Raw genomic sequence first — 23,610 nt, 5'->3', positions numbered from 1 at the left:
TCGGTGGAGGGGTTTATGAGTTTTGATCGTACATCCAAACATGCAAACAAAGATTACAACTTTTATCAATAAATTAAATTATATATATATGAATCTGAAATATATATATGTATATATTTATGATAGTATTAATTATATTAGCTGACAGAGACCAATTAGGCCCTTTTTTGCAAAGGTTTGACCAAATTTATGATTAAAATTAGGAGCAATGATTTCGACTATATTCAGACATGCAGTGTAATTTTCAGACTAATGAGCGCGCTATTATAAGTTTAAGAAACACCCTTTAGATTTTAGGAAAAAAGTTAACAATTTACGCAGACATTGAATAATGATTTAGTACCAAAAGTATGACATGACAGTAGTAGCAGGCATTTAAGACGCTTCGCGCCATTTTCTAGTAAAAATTTAGCTTTAACTATAGTTTATGAAGTCGCTCTAAATTTGAAAATAAAAATATCGCTTATATTCAAGGATTATGGAATAGAAGGGAAACACAACTGACGCGGCCCGCCCTTCCATATTATACATGTTTTGAAGACAGTACTCCATTTGTATAATAAATATTCAGAATAGGTTATTGTATACGCGGTAATTGTACATCAGACAAATATTTCTTATTCAAATGAAGTACCGTCTGCAAAGCATGTATAATCATATGGTAGGGCGGGCCGCGTCAGTTGTATCTCCCTTATATTTTATACTATTGGTTTTATTCAACAAAAAATCTCTTTTTTTGGTAGCAATACATGGATGATCGTTACAACTTTGCATTTGTTTAAGTTTGACCGTTCATGAACCAATGTTTAGTCCATGGTAATTGTTCCAGGAAGACATTCTTATTCCATGGTTTGTGCAATCTGCAAAACCAGTTTATTGATTTTATATTCTTTGTAATTAATTCACGTTACATTTAGTACAAAATCTGACAAAAAATTATAAAGTTCAGGCATTGTTTCTTTTCTTTTGCAACTCCCCCCCGCTCCCATACTCTCCTGATTCCACCTTCTTCCTTTTTCACTCCTTTCCCCGTCCTATCCTTCCCCCTCTTTCCCCCTTGGCCCTTCTTCGTCCTTCCCCTCCCCTTCCCTCCCCTTCNTGTTCCTGGGTATATTGCAGTTCCTCTCTAGGTTTTGCAGGGTGTAATGCAGTTCATCTGTGGGTTCCTGGGTATACTTCAGTCCATCTCTAGGTTCCTGGGTATACTTCAGTCCATCTCTAGGTTCCTGGGTATATTGCAATCCATCTCTAGGTTCCTGGGTATACTGCAGTCCAAGTCTAGGCTCCTGGGTATACTGTAGTTCATCTCAACTAGTCAATCCTTTTCCCGTCATTCAATACTCTTCAAGAGAGTAAAGTACGGTTTTCTAATTTTTCTTTTATGTTTTATTTGTTTTGACAATATTCATTTTGAAAAATTCCTTATTACATAAAAAGAATTTTTATTTTTGTTCTCTTCTTTGTTTACTTTAGTTGCTGTGTTTGTATTATTTACTTTTATTTTTTGCTTATATATTATAGGACAAACTCCTGATGATACATGTTCACAATTAATTTAGAAGATGGGCGCGAAGCGCCCTCTAAGGCTAGTTATTAATATTTGCACAGTGAAGAAAATGTATTTTCTATTCTTGTAATTAGTTTTATCAATATTGCTAGGAAGAGTTTCACTTCGAGATTTACCGTTTTTTTTAACCGTTTTGAAACCAGTATTTATGAGTATATATGTGTGCTGTGTTTAAACCTATTTTCGGCCCTGAGGCTCTAACCCATCAGATTTCTAGCTGTAAATTATAAAACAGGCGTTGGGATTTCCCTGACCAGATATACAGTTATAATCCTTAATTTAGGTCCCTTGATATCCTGGACACATGTCCTTTCATATCCTGGATATAGTTTCCTGTATATCCTGGATACAGGTTCCTTGATATCCTGGACACATGTCCGTTCATATCCTGGATATAGTTTCCTATATATCCTGGATATAGGTCCCTTGATATCCTGGACACATGTACTTTCATATCCTGGATATAGTTTACTGTATATACTGGATACAGGTCCCTTGATATCCTGGACACATGTCCTTGATATCCTGGATATAGTTTCCTATATATCCTGGATACAGGTTCCTTTATATCCTTGAGAAATGTCAGGTCCAGTATATCCTGGATACATGTCCCTGTATATCATAGATACAAGTCCCTGTATATCCTGGATACAGGTTCTGAATATCCTGGATTCAAGTCCTGTATATCCTGGATACAGGTTCCTTGATATCCTGGACACATGTCCGTTCATATCCTGGATATAGTTTCCTATATATCCTGGATATAGGTCCCTTGATATCCTGGACACATGTACTTTCATATCCTGGATATAGTTTACTGTATATACTGGATACAGGTCCCTTGATATCCTGGACACATGTCCTTGATATCCTGGATATAGTTTCCTATATATCCTGGATACAGGTTCCTTTATATCCTTGAGAAATGTCAGGTCCAGTATATCCTGGATACATGTCCCTGTATATCATAGATACAAGTCCCTGTATATCCTGGATACAGGTTCTGTATATCCTGGATACAAGTCCTGTATATCCTGGATACAGGTTCTGTATATCCTGGATACAGGTCCCTGTATATCCCGGATATAGGTCCCTGTATATCATAGATACAAGTCCTTGTATATCATAGATACAAGTCACTGTATATCCTGGATACAGGTCCCTGTATATCCTAGATACAGGTCCCTGTATATCATAGATACAAGTCCCAGTATATTCTGGATACAGGCCCCAGTATATTTTAGGAGCTAGAACATACCATGAACTATTATCTAGGAATAAGGATGATCAAGATATTGAGATCTAGGGAACCTAATATTTAGCATCTGTAATGTGAATTGTAGAATAATTACAAATATAGACAATGACATGAACATCGTAGTTTCTGGTTTTACATAATTCTTGACACGTCCTTGTTCCAGGGTATACTGTAGTCTGTAGACCATCTCTAGGGTCCAGGGTATACCGTAGACCATCTCTAGGGTCTAGGGTATACCGTAGGGTCCAGGCCCCAGGGAATACTTTAGACCATCCCCCGGTTCCAGGCTATACTGCAGACCATCTCTATGTTGTAGGGTAACTTTAGACCATCTCTAGAGTCCATGGAATACTGTAGACCATCCCTAGGGCTTAAGGCTTACTGTAGACCATCTTTAAGTTCCAGGGAGTACTCTAGGCCATCTCTAGGTTCCAGGGTATACTTTAGACCATATCTGGGTTCCAGGGTATACTTCACTCCATCTCTAGGTTCCTGGGTAAACTGCAGTTCATCTCTATGTTCCTGGGTAAACTGCAGTTCATCTCTATGTTCCTGGGTATATTGCAGTTCCTCTCTAGGTTTTGCAGGGTGTAATGCAGTTCATCTGTGGGTTCCTGGGTATACTTCAGTCCATCTCTAGGTTCCTGGGTATACTTCAGTCCATCTCTAGGTTCCTGGGTATATTGCAATCCATCTCTAGGTTCCTGGGTATACTGCAGTCCAAGTCTAGGCTCCTGGGTATACTGTAGTTCATCTCAACTAGTCAATCCTTTTCCCGTCATTCAATACTCTTCAAGAGAGTAAAGTACGGTTTTCTAATTTTTCTTTTATGTTTTATTTGTTTTGACAATATTCATTTTGAAAAATTCCTTATTACATAAAAAGAATTTTTATTTTTGTTCTCTTCTTTGTTTACTTTAGTTGCTGTGTTTGTATTATTTACTTTTATTTTTTGCTTATATATTATAGGACAAACTCCTGATGATGCCAAAGTTTTTGGCGAAATATATTGAGAAGAAAATGATATAATTCTAGTGCTAGCGAGTAGGGTTGGGATTTGTTTAAAAACGATCTAAAGTTTTCTCAAGGATTCAGGGTATATAGTCGCATTTAAACAATTTCTCTCAAACAAATTCGATTAAAAATTGTTTGTAAATCAACCGATGCAAACAGACAAATCCGCAAATTTTGTTTTTGTTTTATTACTTTAACTATAATAATCTTAGTTTTGTATTTAAACTTTGTAAAGTTGAGAGGAACATAAAATGGAATCAAAATACCGACTTTGTTTAAAATTATAGGTTTAGATTAAACTTTAAGATTAGGATTATTGTATCTAATTTTAGATTCACTCCATATCAGAAATTATTTTTCATTTTATTCGAGAAGTTTCGAGTATACAGGATAAGCATGTTTAGACTTTTTAATCTGAATTTTATCAAATAGTTAAAATATCGAAACTGATATTTGTTCATTAACGGGAGAGACCTCCTAGGCATGATAGTTGCAAGCTGAAAGTACAGTATTGTTATAGATAGAGAAAAACTTTAGAATTAAGTTGATACGTTTCTTCTGCTGACTGAAACAACTGGTGAAATATTAAAAACGATTTTATACTCTTATTCAAAAATTGTACATCCTAAAGTTTTTCTCTACAATACTGCACTTTCAACTCAACTACCATGTCTAGACGGTTTCTACCTTTAAAGTAAAATCAAAACAAATAAATTTTCTTCAGATTTTATAGATTGTTGATTTTAATTTTCCTTTAATCACTTAATTTGATATATGCAAAAATAGAATAAAAATAATATAATACAATTTTAAAGATTTTCCAATTTTAAAAATTAGAACAAGTATCTGCCACAAACTCAAAATGTATTATCGAAAAATCTTTCTCGCCTGAGCCCAAAACTTAAGACAGGGTATCGTTATTAAAACCAGTTCTAAAACCCGGGTTTTATGAATGGGGTTAGGGAGTTTTGTGAAAATAAATATTTTTGTTATGAAATATTATATAATTCAGTTTGTTTATAGTCTCCATTTTTTCGAATCTCTTAAAACAAAATCTACACAAGTGTTAAGACCCCAAAAAGGAAACTTAGGAGTTTCGTTCAACGATACTCTTTTAAATTTCAGGCTCTGTGGTGTACACTGTACACCTTTGATATTTAAAACTTTTTGTACACCATGATAATGTCTAAATTCCTAAAGTTTTTCTCTAAATACTAATGAGCTTCCCTAAAATACTTTTTTCATTTTTATCCTTTTATCGTAAAAAATTGCAATCTAGGTTTCCAATATTTTTTTTTAGCCTCTCTTTATACTAATATAAACTGACAAAATTGTTTATTACAAATATCATAAAGTAAAATATTTTTTTTACAACACAGTACTGTGAAAAACAGTACAGTGCAGTACAGTACGGTACAGTATGTAAATAATGCATTATTAGTAAACATTAGAATTATCCGCGAAAACGTGTGAACAGGGTACTTCAGAATTCTTAAATACCAAATCTTTCATGATTGTAAAAGATGATAACGTTAAATGTTTTAGAACACATTCTTAATAATTTCTCTTTTTTACCAAAATTGAATGATTTCAGGTGAATTCCAAAAGTATCTGTGGTTTGAACATTTCTAGGATAAAATATGTATTAAACACCCTCTTCACCCTTTATCACAATTTACAAAACTTTACAGGCGCTCTTAACATTGATTGCTTTATAGGAATGTTTCTTATTGTTAAAGGGACGAAGGGTGATGCTTTTATCGGAGTTCCAGTATCTTCTGGGCTGGAGGGATTCAAACATTGGATTATTTAGATAGTCGGTACATGGGTCACAATAGTTGCTGAACCGACGACGGTTGCCCGGTAATCGGCGGGAGTAGTCAGGAAGAACGAGGCTGCCGCTGGTCTTCCGATAACCGTCGTTTCGGCCGATTTGTCGATGTTGGGAGACGCCGATTTGCAGGCTCTGATAGGGACCGACGCTCATGTCGTAGCTCTTCACCTAAAAAGTAGACATTTAAAAAACAAACAATAACATTGATTATTTTTGTGGAATATGAAGGCAACTGTAAGATGATTAAGAGAAGGGTTGTAGGATGGTGAAGGATAAATTGATACAAAGGTAGAAGGCGGAAGGTTAGATTCATGCGCTGATTGTTTTAATGCAAGATATTGGCAGATCCTGTCTTATAAATCTATTCTCTATGTATATTCTAATCAGACGCGGCACTTGCACGTGGAACAAAACAACGACGTCATTTTGAAAAATAAGCCATATTTTGATTTTTGCAAAATGATGACGCATTAATAATGAATTAAAATTTTCAGAAAAATAAGATCATATAATTAAAAAGGCCGTCGACGCATTGAAGTCTTAGGTTTGATATTGCAGATTTGCCCTTGCCAGACAACATTAGGACATTAAGCCAGTGGCTTAATGCCTTAATCATGACACTACCAAAGGATTGGTCTCACAACACACAGAGCTGATGGGGGATTTAAGATTTGTAAATGTATAAGTAGTGTAAAGAAGCAGTTAACTCTTTGAGTGCCCACAAAAAAGATATAAAATTACTCATATTGACGCTATCAGAAACAAGTGTTTATGCCGCTCGTAAATTCAGTTTATCACATAAACAAAAAGGTATAAATTATAAAACAAATATCAGTATAATTTCATTTTTTTTCCAAAAAAAGGCGCAACACATTTTGTATAAAATGTTAAAAAATGTTGTACCTTGTTGACATAGTTCTCTGCTAGGTGCTGGAAAACGCTTCCTACATTTAGATCCTCCTTTACTGAAGTACGGTACAGCCTCATATTGCACTCTGCTGCCAGCCTCTCAGCCTCTAACCTAAAGTATAGCAAAATGAGACAAAAATTGCCATTTGATAAAAAATCACATGTTCATCTGGTGGAATAACAAAATGTTTAAGAATTAAACTAAAATTTAGTTCAGAAAAATTATCTGTTCATAGGAATCAATTGGATTTATAAGAGTGTAAAATTATATTATTTCTTAAAAACCAATGTAAATAAATACTTATACTTTCTATCAGTGTGTATTTGTAAGAAAAAGTTGTATCAGAGTATTTTTCTGTTTGATAAATTAGGAACAATTTAAACAATTTAACGGATTTCTATTTAAACAATCAAATCTTTATAATTATGTCCATCATGTGTGAACATCCGCTAGAACCTGAGAAAATTGGCGGGAAAAGTAATATAAATTATAGGAATCAATGCCGCGGCAAGATTGAATTATAGAAAACGAACTTGATTGATTGATTGAGTTCCAGATGAATAAGAATTAACAAAGTAAAATAAGGATGAATATAAGGCGTAAGATGCAGAATGAATGAACACTTTGCTCGAAGGGTTGAATTTGCGTGAGAAAATTTGAAAATAATTCAAGATTTAAAGCAAATTTAAACACATCATACGCATGAAGGATCCAGGGTTTTAACATATTTGAAAGACAAAACTTGTTTAAATTTGATAAGAGATCTAGCTGAGCTACTGTAAACGGATTAAACTGGATTATATTCTCATTTTACCGGAATTTAAATCCCCCCTCTCTCGGCTCTCCAGAAATATTATATTTCATTTCATACAAAAAAAAGAAATTTTTAAGCCGACAGAATTCGTGTAATCTATATTTGGTTTTCGGTTGAATAACGTTAAATATCGGATCAACTGAGGCACCTGGAGTAAAACTAACCCTGTTAATCCCTACACCTTGAGCTCACGGTTCAAACCAATTCTCTCCTAGATTAAAGAATTCCAGGACTACTTTTAAATCCTCACCCAAATGTGGAATATTTCCAAATCCTCCAAATATGGTGGAAAAATGCGCAAAATTAGGAAAAAAATTTGATCCAGACTTGACTGCCTGATTGCATGATTGCTTTCTCAGGCAAAATTGAGAATGATTAGGTAACCTTTTAACCCCAAGCTGTCAAGTACTTCACCTCCCTGCATCAGTTGCCCCCCCCCCCGACCACCCAAAATTTGTGAAAAATACACGATTTGTAGTATTTTGTCGTGGAAATTGAAAGAATTAGTCTAGCTCTAGCTACTATTCCCAAAAACTTTTTTCAGTAACAGATCTTATTAATTCTTAATTCACAGGATCTATAGACTTAAAAAAAAAACTGATCACTCGCCCCAAACTATAAAATGGCTATATTTTTGCAATCTGATGGTGTGAACCAATTGATATTTCAATCAGCATAACTCATAGCTTGAAATAGTAAAGGACTACGCCAGGTTAAAACACTAACAGGATTAGCAACGAAGTTGAGTTTTTGCCACAAACTCCGGTTTTCTAATCCATATATCTATGCAACACAATGTCGTAGACCAAAGATAATTCAAACTATGAATTAGGTTAGATCAAGTAGTATACGTTTTAAATAGGTTTACACCATCAGGTTGCGAAGATATTAGAAAATTCAAGTTTGTGAAGTAACACAATTCCTTGAGTTTGATGGGTGAGGGGTTGGAGAGGGGGGGGGGGGTATTTAAATTGTTCTGGGGCAGGGTGTTAAAACACTTACTGAAGAATAATGTGAATGAGTGAGATAATTGTTTCTGTTTTGGAGTCCAACTGTTTTGAATTAATACTACGTATATATATTTAGAATTTATTGCCACCCACTTGTGAAATATTAAACCAATTAGTCATCCATATTTAACACTTGATTCTGTATTTATGAATTATGTACACAACGAGCAGATAACTTACCTTTAACTCTAAGTTTCTAATTCATAATCTTTACAAACTACTCTGAGAACAAGAAAACTGTGGAAAAGGAAGACGACATCAAAACCTCAGCTGCATTACGAGGTTGTTACAACGGTATAAGTAGTTTTATTAAAGTAGCAAATACATTAAATGAAATGAGTATTTACACACTAAAATGATTGCTGTGTCTCCTGTTTACTGGATCTTATTACAAATCATAACTTGAGTCTAAAAGTATTTTTTTTTTCACAGTTTTCTGCTTCTCACTGTATTAAAAAAAAAAAAAAATTCGTTGCTCAATCGTTAAAATATGTGCCCGTGGAATTTTTAATACTAAATTTGTAATTTAAAAAAAATTGGTTTTGGAAAAACAAAATTTTGAATTTTTTAAAACTTTGTTAACCTCGGATACCAATGAGTTCCCTCAAAATATTTCAACCAATTTGGTCCAGCCGTTTGCCCAGCGCTATAGCCGATATAATCGATATTTCAAATATAAATAAAAATAAAATATTAAAATTTATAAAGTACTTATCCAGTCAGATTAAAAGCGAAACCTTGAGCCAAATTATCTAAATTATGACGAAAACATATATTACGTTTTGCCATCTACTCCTTTAACACTGAAGTTTGAAACAAGATCTTTGCAGAATTGGAATCTTCATATATAGGGCTGCAAATATAAATAATAAGAATGGAAAGACCAACAGCCAATTAGAAAGAACGAATTCTTCTAACAATTATCAAACGAGATTCACCTTCAAATAACAGTACAATCCCTTTAAACCAATTTAAACAATACTTGTTCTAATATGAGTATAGTCCCTTTAAACCAATTTAAACAATATTTGTTCAAATATGAGCACAGTCCCTTTAAACTAATTTTAACAATATTTGTTCAAATATGAGCACAGTCCATTTAAACCAATTTAAACAATACTTGTTCAAATATGAGCATAGTCCCTTTAAACCAATTTAAATAATACTTGTTTAAATATGAGCACAGTCCCTTTAACCCAATTTAAACAATACTTGTTCAAATATGAGCACAGTCCCTTTAAACCAATTTTAACAATATTTGTTCAAATATAAGCAGAGTCCCTTTAAACCAATTTAAACAATACTTGTTCAAATATGAGCACAGTCCCTTTGAACCAATTTAAACAATACATTTTCAAATACAAATTATCGTTGCATTGTCTTCAAGCATAATAATCAGGCCGATTTCAATTTTATTCCAGGCATGCAATTTCTGCCTGAATTTTAAACTAAGTTTGATGGACAAATTATAATCAAGACATTGTTGTGTCACAAGCTGGGACTTCAATTAGTATTGAAATATCATGAAATAAAATAAAATTTGCAACATCTGGTCAATTCACAACAGTACCCTTGAAACCTGACCTGAGCAAGAAGGAAATATCCTTATGTTTCTAGCTGACAACTGATTAGTTTCAGTGGCGGTTTCTCTTTAAAAGTAAATCGCGGATTTATGCACTGCACACAATGAAGAAAATTTACAGAATTTAACACTTTGTTAAAAAGAAAAACAGCGATGTATTCCTCGTTGTTCAAGTAGAGAAATCGTATCAGACATCGTAATGATGCAAATCTTGAAATTTCGCCTACAGTCCCATTTAGGTACATATGAGGGGGGGGGGGGCAATTATTTTGTCACTCATCCTTCTTTAAGTGCAGGGGATGGGGAAGTGAGGGGGGGATAATAGCTCTTATATACTCGAATGTCATTGAAGAACAATTGTACTACAATTACAAATGAAAGTTCATTTAGAAAAAAAAAATAGTAAATAAATGACAGAAAAAACTGGTATTATCTAATGATTAAAAATGTTCATATAAAAACATATTTTCCCCCTGTTTTCTACTTCTTCTAGATATTTCTAGTATTTACCCTGGGACACACCTAGTGCTCTAGTCCTTAAATTGACCAATTTACTGACTAAACGTTGCTAATAAACCTTAAACAACACGTTCTTGCGTTTTATATTCCGCAGTAGGGAGGAGAAATAAGCGGGGGGGGGGGAAGAGAATGAGGCGGGTAGCGAATGAGGGGGGAATAAATAAGGGTGAGTGAATGAGGGGATAGTGAGTGAATGAGGAGAAGTGTATTGAATGAGGGGCTAGGGAGTGAACTAAGGGAAGTTATTGAATAAGGGGATAGGGAGTGAATTAGGGGAAGGGTAGTGAACGAGAGGGGGGAGTGAATAAGTTAGAGATATAAAAAGGGGAGGGGGAGTGAATGAGGTATAGTAAAGAAGAGAGGGGGGTCGAATTAGGGGGAGGGTAAATCAGGGAAAGAATCAGGGAGAGAATAAAGGAAGGGATATTATGTTGAGCATAAAAAGTAGATTAAATGTTTCTTATACATATTCTTTGCTGTCTAAATGTCTAAAAAAATTAAATAAAAAATAATTATATTTTATAATTATATAATTATATTTTTCACTTTTTTCCTAAATGGTTGCCCTCCCATGGTCAGTGAGCTATTATCAAAATCAAAGTTATAACTTCAAAAAGAATATCAAAAATATAAGTTGAGAGATGGTTTAGCAGGATGGGGGTTGGATGACATGAAAAGTTAGAATAATTATAAAGTCGAGCCCTCTTATTGCCTCTAATTATAGCGCAGGAAATGGGGGTTTAGGACGCTTCGTGCAATCTGTAATTTCACACGAGGACTACCTAGATACAGGGACTATCTAGATACAGGGACTACCTAGATACGGGGACTACCTAGATACAAGGACTACCTAGATACAGGGACTACCTAGATACAGGGACTACTTAGATACAGGGACTACCTAGATACAGGGACTACCTAGATACAGGGACTACCTAGATACAGGGACTACCTAGATACAGGGGCTACCTAGATACGGGGACTACCTAGATACAAGGGGCTACCTAGATACGGGGACTACCTAGATACAAGGACTACCTAGATACAGGGACTACCTAGATACAAGGACTACCAAGATACAGGGACTACCTAGATACAGGGACTACCTAGATACAGGGACTACCTAGATACAGGGACTACCTAGATACGGGGACTACCTATATATGGGGATTACCTAGATACGGGACCTACTTAAATGTCTTTAAAGGGACTTTAGACGTTATTTTAAATGAGCCTGCATCTGAAAAGTGGCATGGCCTATCCTTTAAATGTTTGTTTACACAAGAATGAATGAGATATCCTTATTTTTCTCTCGAAAAATAAAAAAATTGAGCATTTTCAATTGTGGTTTCTCAGTAAATGTGAAATTACGCCTATAGTCTCTTTAACGTGTCCCAAAGATGTTGTTATTCTATAACTAGTTGTTCCAAAATTGAAATTTTACTCTAATTTTTGATATTATCACTAATGGCTTTTACGATAATTAGAAAGAAAGGAAAATTTAATCATTAATTATTTTAGTACATATATCAACGTCGCGCATCAGATTCAGAATTGTTTTTACTTCTGTATATAGTAATAAAATATCCTTGTAAGGAGCACGGTCTGTATTTCTAATCTCAGCTGTAATGTGCACGCACGCAGCATGACGCACAATCTTTGCCGCGTTTGTTTATTCTTCGTGTTGCGCACGTTATGTAATATTTTTGTTTATGAATCATATGCGCATGTGTGTCTGTCCTATTTTTGTGTGCCCTACAAATAGTTTTGCAACATAATTACAAATTTAATGAACGATTTATTGAAATAATTTCAAAGAATGATCTTTTGCAGATTTTTAAAGGTTGGCCTATTAAAGCCCTATGGATTATTTGTCATTTTCACTTGAAAGTTGAGGATCTAAGAAATGTTGGATAAACAATTAAGGATAACCAAAAGTTTTGCGATATTTAAAAAAAGTAGAACTAAATTTCATGGGATCCTCATAAGTTTATGAGTCATACATATTGATACCCTTTAAACCTCTAAGTAATTAAGTGAGGAAGATATTTGTTATAAAATGTTGCAGTCGTTGTCTCTGCAAGATAACTCCTAAACTCACTTTTACAGAGAAACCAAAAAATAAAATAATCAATTTTCAAGTAGAAAAATAGGAATACCTCAATCATCCTAGGGTGTGCAGAGAGTTAAATTTTTTTGTAAATCATCTTTAAAAGAAAAAAAGAATTAAAAAAAGATGAAAACTTACTGATCAATCTCTGACTGTGATATAAGATCGATCTTGTTCTGTACGAGGACCATGGGGATATCCCCGCACTCATCCTCCACCTTCTTCTTCCACTTTCTCACCGCTAGAAGGCTCTCACGGTCAATCGTGGAGAAAGCAACAACACAGGCCTGGGCTCCCCTGGATACAGTTTTTTAGTAAGAAAAAGCTAGAATTTTAGAAAAATAAAGTTTGGGAATTGGATCACATGATCTGAATAAGTATGATGATCGTTTGGAAAGATTATCATTCTTACATAAAACATGATCATAAAATGTTTTTTTGAAGAATCATAATGATCGTTTAATGGATTGCTCTCCCAATTTAAACAAATATTGCTATCAGAATCATGATTATTAGATCGTTGAGTTAAGCTTGATCATTATATGGATCGTGATCGTCACACTAACGTTACATAAATCATAATCCTTTTATGGATCAAAATACAAATATCATTCAATAAATCATGGTTGTTCGTTATACGCATTCTAATGTCATTATATGGATATTTATGTTTGTTTGATGATTGTTATATGTATTCTAATATCATTATATGGATATTTATGTTTGTATGATGATTGTTATATGCATTCTAATATCATTATATGGATATTTATGTTTGTATGATGATTGTTATATGTATTCTAATATCATTATATGGATATTTATGTTTGTTTGATGATTGTTATATGTATTCTAATATCATTATATGGATATTTATGTTTGTATGATGATTGTTGTATGTATTCTAATATCATTATATGGATATTTATGTTTGTATGATGATTGTTATATGTATTCTAATATCATTATATGGATATTTATGTTTGTATGATGATTGTTATATGTATTCTAATATCATTATATGGATATTTATGTTTGTATGATGATTGTTATACAGATTTTAATTAGTTTTAGTGGTAAAAAACAAAACAAATGAAATGCACATAGAAACCCGAACAGAAATTGCATTCAATTTACAGAACAAACTCGTAAAGTTTAAATAACTTTGTGTAAAGAGTGAAGAGAGATGACTTGTTGTGAAAGTAAAATTATTAGATTATTGAGATTTTTAAGACAAAACAGTATTTTGGCGATAATAAATAATCTGGGACGCTCTAGATAGTTAGAAATATTAAATGATAGAAAGTTAGACACCAATAGCAGTGGCCAGTGATATAATATCCACAAAGAAAGAAGCATAAAAAGATAAAAAGAATAAGATAAATGTTTGTAATATATCTAAACAATTAAACAAAGCCATGAAAAAATACAAACAAAAAGAAAGAGAGATATAAAATTAATTTTTTTACATATACACGGATGGGACTGCAGAGACGACTGTACAGAATTTATAAAGACTTTACACGCAATTTTGGTTTCCTGTAACTCTATACCTGTTTCTTTCGTTGCCAAATCATTAAGCAATATATTTAATGACTATTTTTACTGTAAATACCAAATTCAACCTTCAAGAAATTTTTGGTCGTCATTGTAGTCTCATTCTGTTTGGATAAATATAGACAGACTAGCTTGGTAAACCGGTGCTGCCCAGGGTACTCATAATTACTCCCGCCGTTTACCCGCGCTTGGTCTTAAATTACTATTAAAGCTATTAAAAGTAAACCCACACAACTTAGAATTTCAAAACTAAGCTAAGAACATTTCAGTGGTTCTCCCGAGTTCCCCAATCAAAATTTTAGGCAAATTGGTGAAGGGGTTCCTGAGTTAAGATCGGAAATACAAAAAGAGATTACTAGGTTATATATTTATAGATATATACATATGGAAGGATGGATAGATAGAACAGAATTAAGGCAATTGTAACAATGTGCAGATAGATAGATAGAAAGATGTAAAGACAAGAAAGATTGAAAGTGAGTTGAATAGACAGATTTGTAAATGGGAAATCATGCATGAAATTAAACACCCAAAAAACTAAAGAATTCCAAGAGAGAAAGGAGCGGAGAGCTTTAAATTCAATAGAAACGAATGCGATGTAATATCCCCCCCCACCAGCCCCCAGAACCTGCTGCAAAATGCCCCCCCCCCCTACTTCAATCAATGTTTTAAAGTAGGCAAAAAAATATTGAAAAGTCAAAACAATATTTTTGTCTATAAAAAATCATCAGCGCTAAATGACACTTATTGTGTACATTTTCTAGTAAACATTAGAACATTTGCGCATTTTACAACTTGTACAGTGTGCACAGTGGTTAAACTTTACACTAAATACACACAAACAATAAAAACTATACTTTCTAAACAAACTGAACGTTTCCTGGTAACTCCTTGAAACATTGCCTCTACATAACTGTTGTTGAGAAAAAATTTAAAAAGAGTGTTTTATGCTAATTTTACAACAATTTTTATTCAACCCGAAATTCTAAAAACGGAGAATGAAAATAAATCTTGAAAAAAACTAAAGGAAGCCTTATCCTGGCCCTGATAGCTGTCAATTTTGTTCCATTTTTCCCTCGCTTATTCTCAAAATGGCGGGGTTTTCACAGCGTTTATGGGCTGTTCAACATTACCGTGATAATTTGAGTTCGCGCCTTATTTGGATATTAGTGATTTTATCGCCTTTTAACCTAACTCTGGGAGCTAAGAATGACGGGAGAATAGAAAATTTTTGCCCCCCCCCCCCCGTCCCTACTGTTCAACAAAATGATTTTGTCAAAAAAGTTTTAACATCTCTTTGTTAAAACCCCTCGTGCCGTTGAATAAACAAAATAAAAGATGGAGGTGTAAACTGTGTAAACCATGTAACATTTTACATAAAATAATGTCAAGTCATCCTGTCTTAAACTGACAGATTCATGAATAAATAAATTAAAGACAGATAATTGTGTTTAATTATTGTAATTATCAGCTATTTTTGTTTCAAAAATTCAAGTATTAAACATTTTGTTGATATCAAATTACCGACCGGAAGCCCATGATTTTTTTATACCAAATTAAAACACATGTTTAAGTTTGCGTAGGGAAATAAGTAAATATAGAACCTTAGCCTCAAGCTTTATCACAGCATGGGTAACAAATGACCTTAATTGAGGTTGCGTGTATTTGGGAACAAATTAGAAAAGTAATTAAACTTACAAATGTCTGATTTAAAGTAACTAATTGTTCTAAATATTCACAATCATGAAATTAGGAAAAAAATATAAGATTATACCTGTAATATGCTTTGGTTATGGCATCAAACTCCTCTTGCCCAGCTGTATCCCAGAGCATAAGCCTGACATCCTCCCCATGAATCCGCAATTGTTTTTCAAGAAAATCCACACCAATCGTCTTCTTATAGCTTTTAGTGAAGGTTCCGCGGCAATAGCGCTGGATCATGCTTGACTTTCCAACCGCGCCATTCCCTACTATCACAACCTGAAATAATATCATATGAAAATTACACATATTTACATGATAAAAAGCCCAATTCATCATTTTACTACGCATGGAAAAAGAGTCCTCTAGCTGCATAGATTGATTTTATCCCATATATTTTAAACGGTGTAAAAAGACGGGTAAATACTTCACTAAAAAGTAATTTATACGCTAGGAATGAAGACCATTTAGAACCCACTGGGTTGGGATAGTTAAGTGGATAAAATACACCCATATTTTATCCGTGACCGAGCAACGTCTCTACAAAATGTTTGGGCGGGAATCCATTTATTTTTTCCTTTTCCTTATCTATTTACACCAGGTGTGTGTTTATACATTGAATTGATAGAAAATCCAGGAGTTTGATTCCGATTAATTAGAATATGATTAGACTGATTAATAAGTCAGGAAATCAACGCATAAATTGATTGATTGATTGGTTATCCAGAGCATAAGCCTTGTAGTTAAAGAACATTGTAAACGAGGAAGTGCACATTTTGACAGAATTTAGCCATCTACTTTAAAACTGAAACTGAAACAGGTGCTTTCTAGCTTTGAAACCATCCAGCATTTTATAGATTGAAAGCATTGGATCCCATTCCCTGCTTTAACTGGAACTAAACTTTCTCTATATAAGTTTACCCACTAACCTTAGAACTTTAAACCCTAATAACAGTCCCGTGGTTCTACTGAGTTCCTCAATCAAAATTTTATTGAAATCGGTCAAACACTCTGGGCCATAGTAATTTTGAATTCGAACAGGGCCTGCCCAGTTTGTACCGGCCTGCCAGAAAAAAGTGTGTACTGACCCGATCCTATGGTACAGTACGTCACCCTAACCAGACTATCATACGACAGGGGTGCGTTCAGATGTTTTACAGTACCCGGCCTAATCCTAAGCCTATTTGACCGACCCCACTGGCTTAGTCCACCGTGCAAGGGGTTCCAGAGTTATGGTCGGAAAAAACAGACACAAAGACAACCAGAGATTACTATTTTATATTTACTATCTTGGGAACCCAGCGCTGCTAAGGTTACAAAAAGTTATTCCGCCGTTTACCCGCACTTGAACGATTTTACCGGGAAACTAAATTTTCGCTTTTAAAGTCGACCCACGCAACTTAAATTCTCAAAACCAAGCTACGACCATTCCCGTGGGTCTCCCGAGTTTCTCAGTCAAAATTTGAAGCAAATAGGTCCAGGTGTTCCTGAGTTAAGATTGAACAAATGAACAGACAAACAGAGATTACAACTATATATATATACAGATAAGGGAGCTGGTTAGGTTTAAATATGATTTAAGATTGAATAGTAAGATGAATAAGTAGATGTACAATATTTAAATTATGTAGAGCGCTATGAGACATCAATGGTAAAAATGTGGAATCAAAATTGTTCAATCATAAATATTTAAAATTATGCTTTTCATTAATAATATAATATAAAAGATGATTGTTGAAAACTTAGAATCCATGTTAACATAAAACCCCCATACAAACTATAAAGTTTAATTCTAGATATCATTGTATAAAAACCCCCCTGTAATCCCAGATGATATAACGTGATAGTATATTATTGTACCAGAATACTAAACCATGACAACGTTGGAACCCTTAATGATATATTTAATGTTTACAGCGCCAATATCTGTATTGGTTCCTGAAAGGGGCCTTTTTTAGGGGGGGGGGGGCAGATTTTTTTCTTCACAATGTCAAAATTTACTCCCTTTATTTTGTCAAGCAATATATTTGATGGTGACACTTTTTTTAGAACCTTTCAATAAATAATATATAGGAAGTGATATTAAAATACCTCCTTAGTTTGCTGGGGGCACAGGGAATTGATAAAAATATGATATCATATTTTCAAAAGCTTATTGTACTGTTCAGCTAGAGTAAAATATATTTTATCGATTCACTTTCAATAAATATTATAAAACATTTGTATGTTTAATTACATGTTTACTGCAGCCACTTTAAATGATATCTTTAGCTAAAATCAACTCCGCTCAATGCACCTCCAAATTATCTAGTTTTTTCTCGATATTTTACTTAAATATAGTTTTGAGTTTTAAACATGTTTAAACAGCTTCGGGTGAAGCGGTATTTCTGGATTTTCTAAGTTCAGCTCAAAAAATTTAAATATTCTTAAAGAGACTGTTCGACGTAATTTCAAATAACGTTTCATTTAAAGTGCAACTTTACGGGATTTCATAGTATTTTAGTCTTAAAATTTATAATTTTTAATTGCAGATTTATGCCTTGATAATTGATCTTTTCTAATTGTAATTTTGATAAAGGTACCACTGTGAACCGTGGATTAGATTCCTTATTTGTAAATTTCTACGATATTTTTCAACTTTTTGAAGATCGACGATAATATTTTCCCCAGAAAATGCAACAATTTATGTAGTTTTTTACCTTCTTCACTTTGTAGTCTATTTTCCTCTACAATTTAAATTTCTGAATATACGTATCTAGATCCCCTGAGAATCTTGCAATGCAAAAATCAGGCCTAAGGACTGCCTAAAGGCTTGAATTTGCGAATCTATAGAAAGGCTGAAAGGCCTGAATGCTTAGAAGATGATAGGGCAGGATGGTAATATCGTCTGCACTAGCATATATTTACTATTTTAGTCTTCAATTATTTTTTAAACTTTTTTTCCAGGAACTCAAAGCGCCATCCCCTCCACTGTTGTGTCGGGGATTTGGGAACATTTTTTCTCCCAAAAACTTCAAAAATTTAATGAAATTGCACAAACATACTTGTAACCCATGCTTTTAATTCAGAATTGTTTTATCCACTAAACAGGTTTTGACTTAATGACATGTACGTATATATATATTTTTAAGTTTTTTTTTTTTGGTTTGTTTCTATCCAATAAGCGATAAAAAACGGATACCGGATATATCTTAATAACATTGTTTGTAGTCAAATGCCTCAATGGAAGGTTTATGGCAGACCGATTGTGACCCAAGAAAATGACTTAAAATTTTTGAAAGTTCATAAAATGAATAAAAAACAAAAATCTGGAAAATTTCATATTTTGACAGAACGATGAAATATTAAATAAATTAAGAAAAAAGACGTGAATATTATTTTCACAAGATTATTATAATTTGAACGCGCACGCGAGGCTTCTGAATGTAGAGAACCCTACGCGGCAATTTAAATCTTCTAAAATCTGTTTAAAATATGGCGGAGTCACGTTGTCTGAAGGAATCACGTAATCCAACACAATTGCTCCCAATTCCTATATTTTTCACCAATACACAATATAAACATTTATTTTGCACTTTTTCTACAAATCCCTGGCCTAGTTTTGCAAAACTCTCGAAAAAGTGCAAAATCTATCTGGGCAAATTTTTTACACAATCCGCAATTTTACAACATGCTTTACAACTTTTATCAAATGTCTTTCTGCTTTTTTATGCTTTTTTAATCTAGGGCGATTCGCTCTCTTTTTCGGATAAAAAAAAGTTTTAAAATTTATCAGTGTATTAAAAACTGAATACTCGCTACAAATGTTCTAAACCTATAGCTAAAGGTGTAAGCCTTCAGTATTTATAACCTTTTCATTCATTAAAATTTATTTTTTGAAATATCAAATATCTGCAACATCAGATTGCAAAAATTTTACGGATTAGAAAATTAGAGTTTTTGCACCTAGTACTCAGTTTCTTTCTTGGATGTCTTTTACATACAGCGATAATCAGAAAACTGTGGAATAGAAAGACGACTTTAATTCAACAATTACGTATTTTATGGTGTTTCAAAGCAAATAGTTTCATCTAATGGCGTATCTAATTAATTCCGTATTAACTAAAATGGATATGTTTAAAATGCACTACTGTTGAGTCTCATAACACTTGTATGCGATTCCATTAGCGCCTGATCCAATCAGGGTTCAGACATGTGTTTGGTGTTTATTCTGAATCAATCTAAATTGCTTGGCAGTATCATCTATCTCAACATCCAATTAGAGATGAATCCTTAAGTCGGTGCTAAACAGTAAATGAAAATATTTACATCTCCTGAAACTATAAGTGTAATGTTGAATTGACTTTTGAAAGTAAAAACCTGAAAAGTCGTCTTCCTATTTCAGAGTTCTGTGGTCATCACTGTACATTGCCGAGACAATCGTTTTATCGTTTTATCGCACCGACGATTTCAAAGCACGCCCATGATATCTGAACACTTATACATGGACGTTAAATTTGCAATAATATTTATTATATGCACATTTACCCATATTAGATATGGTGCCCACTACTACTATAGTAAATATATATTAATAGTCAGGGGAGCTAGGGGAGGGGCAATTAGTTATTATGATGAAAACCAATTAGCTTAATAATATAAAGTGAGACTAAAAAAAACTGTAGAATAGAAAGACAACTTTAGCAATGGTGCATTGTATACGGTAAGCCATACTTTCACTTAATAAGTTGATTTTTAAGCCTAAAGGGAGTGTTCGCGAAAATTTAAAGGGGGGTACAGGCTTAAGCTTTAAGCTCGTGGTAAAACTGTATTGCTATATAGTCTATAAAGAATACACACAAGATTCCATAAATTTCAGCTTATTACATTACAGTTATATGTTTCCCTATATATTATATATATACAGCATAATTGCAGGCTAAAATAAAAACTAGAAGAATTCCTGATTCACAGCGATACCCCTGTCATTTTTATCGATCAATAATTTGGAGAATATTGTCGTTTTTCTGACTCGAAATGGAAATGCGCCAGTAACCCACATGTAAATATAATCAGTTTTCAAATAACCATTATTATCTAATTCAGACTTGATCATACAAAGGATTTAAGGGTACGGTTGTGAATAGGGCATGTAGGATTACTTGAAATCAAGCGGCTTACAGTCCCTTTAAGCAGGATTGAATCATTTAAACTGATTCTTTCATATTCATTAATTCCAAGATCTGATATTAAACCCAACCTTTTATTTTGAACTCATGCACTTTATAGCTTCCTGGCTTTAGTGCACGGAATTTACATAAAAATCCGGGAAACCATTTTTTTTCAGTGATTGAGATGATTAACCCTACCTCACCAGGAAGGGGGAGGAGAGGGAGGGGGGGGGGGTTTGTTCAAAAAGTCTTAAAAACTGGAAAGAATAAATAATATTTGTTTTTTATTGTTTTTTTTTCGAATGTGAAGCATCCAAAAATATTTATTATTTATGTATTTTTGCTATCCAAGAATTGGGGAAAGGTTCTGTCAACTGTAAACGTTTTGAGTATTCCTTCGGTTACATACAGAGTGGCATGAGCGGTTTACAACAGTTTATTTTTTTTACCTTTGCTGAGAAATAATGTGAAAGCACAATTAAAGATTGAAAAAGACAAAGGATGAATAAGTACTGTTGTTAATTGATAATATATGTAACTTTGTAAATTGTGTGTCATTTGAAATTGAGATTAATTACAGTTCTATAAAAAAACAAGCACTTCAAGGAACTGTAAGCGTAAATCGTAATTTTCAGTGACCCTCCATGCAAAGATGGCTCTGCCCGGTTTACAACGAAACTTTTGAAAACTTAATCTGATAGAATGGGGAATATAACGCCGTTTTTCTCACTCGAAAAGTGTTTATTTCCGTGAATTTCTTAACTGATTTTAAGTTTGGAACTTTTGCAGAGAAACCACAAAAAGGAAATATTTTAAAGAAACAAAACATGGATGTCTAATTCATTCTTGATGAGACAAAGTTGTCAAGGGTAAATTGGGCATTGCATTGTCATCATTACATGAAGGGTCACGTGAAATTACTTGTACAGTCCTTTTAGCATGAAAGGTTGTATGCTGATACTGACTGTGAAAAATTGATTAATTTTGACATTTACTGTTTTAAATATTTCGATAACAGGCCATTCTTTAAAGTTTAATTATAATTTTATGCTTAAAGAGTGTTTGAGGTTGAATTTATGATATAAAATTCTCAAATTAATGGATTAAATACCTTAGATAATATAAATGATAAAATCTGATCTAAATTGATCTTTTTTTAAAAAGTCGGAGAAAAACACGTTCGTTTCCTGAAAATATGTTTTTCTTTACAAAATTGGGTCATAGTGTCAGCTGGGTTGTTTTTATAGTACAGTTTATTATTTTATTTTTAACTAGATTGCTTGATTTTTTTTCAAGCACCATAACTAACACCTTTCTTTTTATCTTCTTTTTCTTTATTTTCTGCCTAATTTTTCACTTTAAACTTATTATTTCTTGTTACTTTTTTCCGTTTTTTATCTACTGATTTAATTATTTCTCTATCTATCTATTTATCCTTTATTTCTTCATTTATCTTTCCATTTATTTATATCTATCTGCCTGTCTACCAATCTATCTCTGTATGTATGTATATATATATATATATATATATATATATGTATGATATGCATAAGTATTTGTATACTAGTGTATTGTATATTTAACAACATGTGAATTCCATCTCTATCTCCAGTTCCTTACCTTGACAGAGATCTCTATATCTTCATCCCTGATATCAGTGATATACATTGTCTTGTGTCACTTGGTTGCCCTGGCTCAGGGTACCGACAATACCACAGGGTTCCACTTCTCCGGGTACTAACAATACCACAGTTGATATCACGGGTGGATGTCTTGTATCTGTTGTCTTGGTTTAGATCTGTACAAGGTCAACTGTACTGCAGTTTCATGTTAACACAAACATCTTATCCTGGAACCATCAAACCTTCGTCTTAGGACATTAAGAAACAATTTTTGGACTGACATAGCTTTGTTTTTGGACAAATAGGCACACTTTTAGGACAGTGATAGCTTTGTTTTAGGACGAATAGGCACACTTTAAGGAAAGGCATAGCTGTGTTTTAAGACATACGGAAACCGTTTTAGGAGAGACATAGCTTTGCTTTAGGGCATACAGAAATTTTTTTGAACAGACATAGCTTCGCATTAGGACAAACAGAAACAATTTAAGGACAGACATTGCTTTGTTTTTAACATAAAGAAAAAATTTTAGGACGGACATAGCATTGTTTTAGGACAAACAGAAACAATTTTAGGACATACAGAAACAATTTTAGGACTGATATAAGCTTGTTTTAAGACATGTAGAGACATTTTTAGGACAGTCATGGTTTTTATAGGACAAACAGGCACACTTTTAGGACAGACATAAGCTTTTTTAAAGGACCAGCAAACAAATTTAATGACGGATTCAGCATTTTTTTTAGGCAATTACACATTTTAATTAGGAATGGGTATGCTATTGAGTTAGGGCAATCAAAAAACCTTTAGGAAGGACATTTAACATTATTTAAAGACTTATAGAACATCTTTTTAGGGCGAACTCATCAACTTAAAGGCCGGATATTAAATAGTAAAACTTTGAATTTTAGGACACAAATTAGGACAAACAAGCATAATTTTAGGACAGGAATTAGGATAACAA

The 23,610-nt window shown here is 33.4% G+C and overlaps 1 protein-coding gene across 1 annotated transcript; it reads right to left on the bottom strand.

Annotated features, from left to right (window-relative positions):
• Positions 1 to 5,406: 5,406 nt before the first annotated feature.
• Positions 5,407 to 22,874, bottom strand: LOC111709086 (ras-related protein Rab-23). The gene is made up of 5 exons (XM_023482677.1): positions 22,647 to 22,874; positions 15,950 to 16,155; positions 12,757 to 12,915; positions 6,577 to 6,694; positions 5,407 to 5,841 (listed from the first exon to the last, which is right to left on the bottom strand). Exons 1-5 carry the CDS (start codon positions 22,692 to 22,694, stop codon positions 5,515 to 5,517), a joined length of 858 nt encoding a protein of 285 aa, XP_023338445.1. The 5' UTR covers positions 22,695 to 22,874; the 3' UTR covers positions 5,407 to 5,514.
• Between the last annotated feature and the right edge of the window lie 736 nt (positions 22,875 to 23,610).

This window comes from Eurytemora carolleeae, unplaced genomic scaffold, assembly GCF_000591075.1.
Source record: "Eurytemora carolleeae unplaced genomic scaffold, Eaff_2.0 scaffold577, whole genome shotgun sequence".
NCBI classification, from domain to species: Eukaryota; Metazoa; Arthropoda; class Copepoda; order Calanoida; family Temoridae; genus Eurytemora; species Eurytemora carolleeae.
Note: the sequence above shows the minus strand (reverse complement) of the source record. Positions and strands in the feature narration are given on the sequence as shown.

Bases quoted from the DNA above. Each gene is read 5' to 3' on its own strand.
- LOC111709086 (XM_023482677.1), bottom strand. From the start codon at position 22,694: ATGTATATCACTGATATCAGGGATGAAGATATAGAGATCTCTGTCAAG. The intron at 12,916-15,949 runs GTATAATCTTAT...AACTGTATCCAG, and splicing joins ATAACCAAAGCATATTACAG to GGGAGCCCAGGCCTGTGTTG. The intron at 5,842-6,576 runs GTACAACATTTT...TCTACTTTTTAG, and splicing joins CAGAGAACTATGTCAACAAG to GTGAAGAGCTACGACATGAG.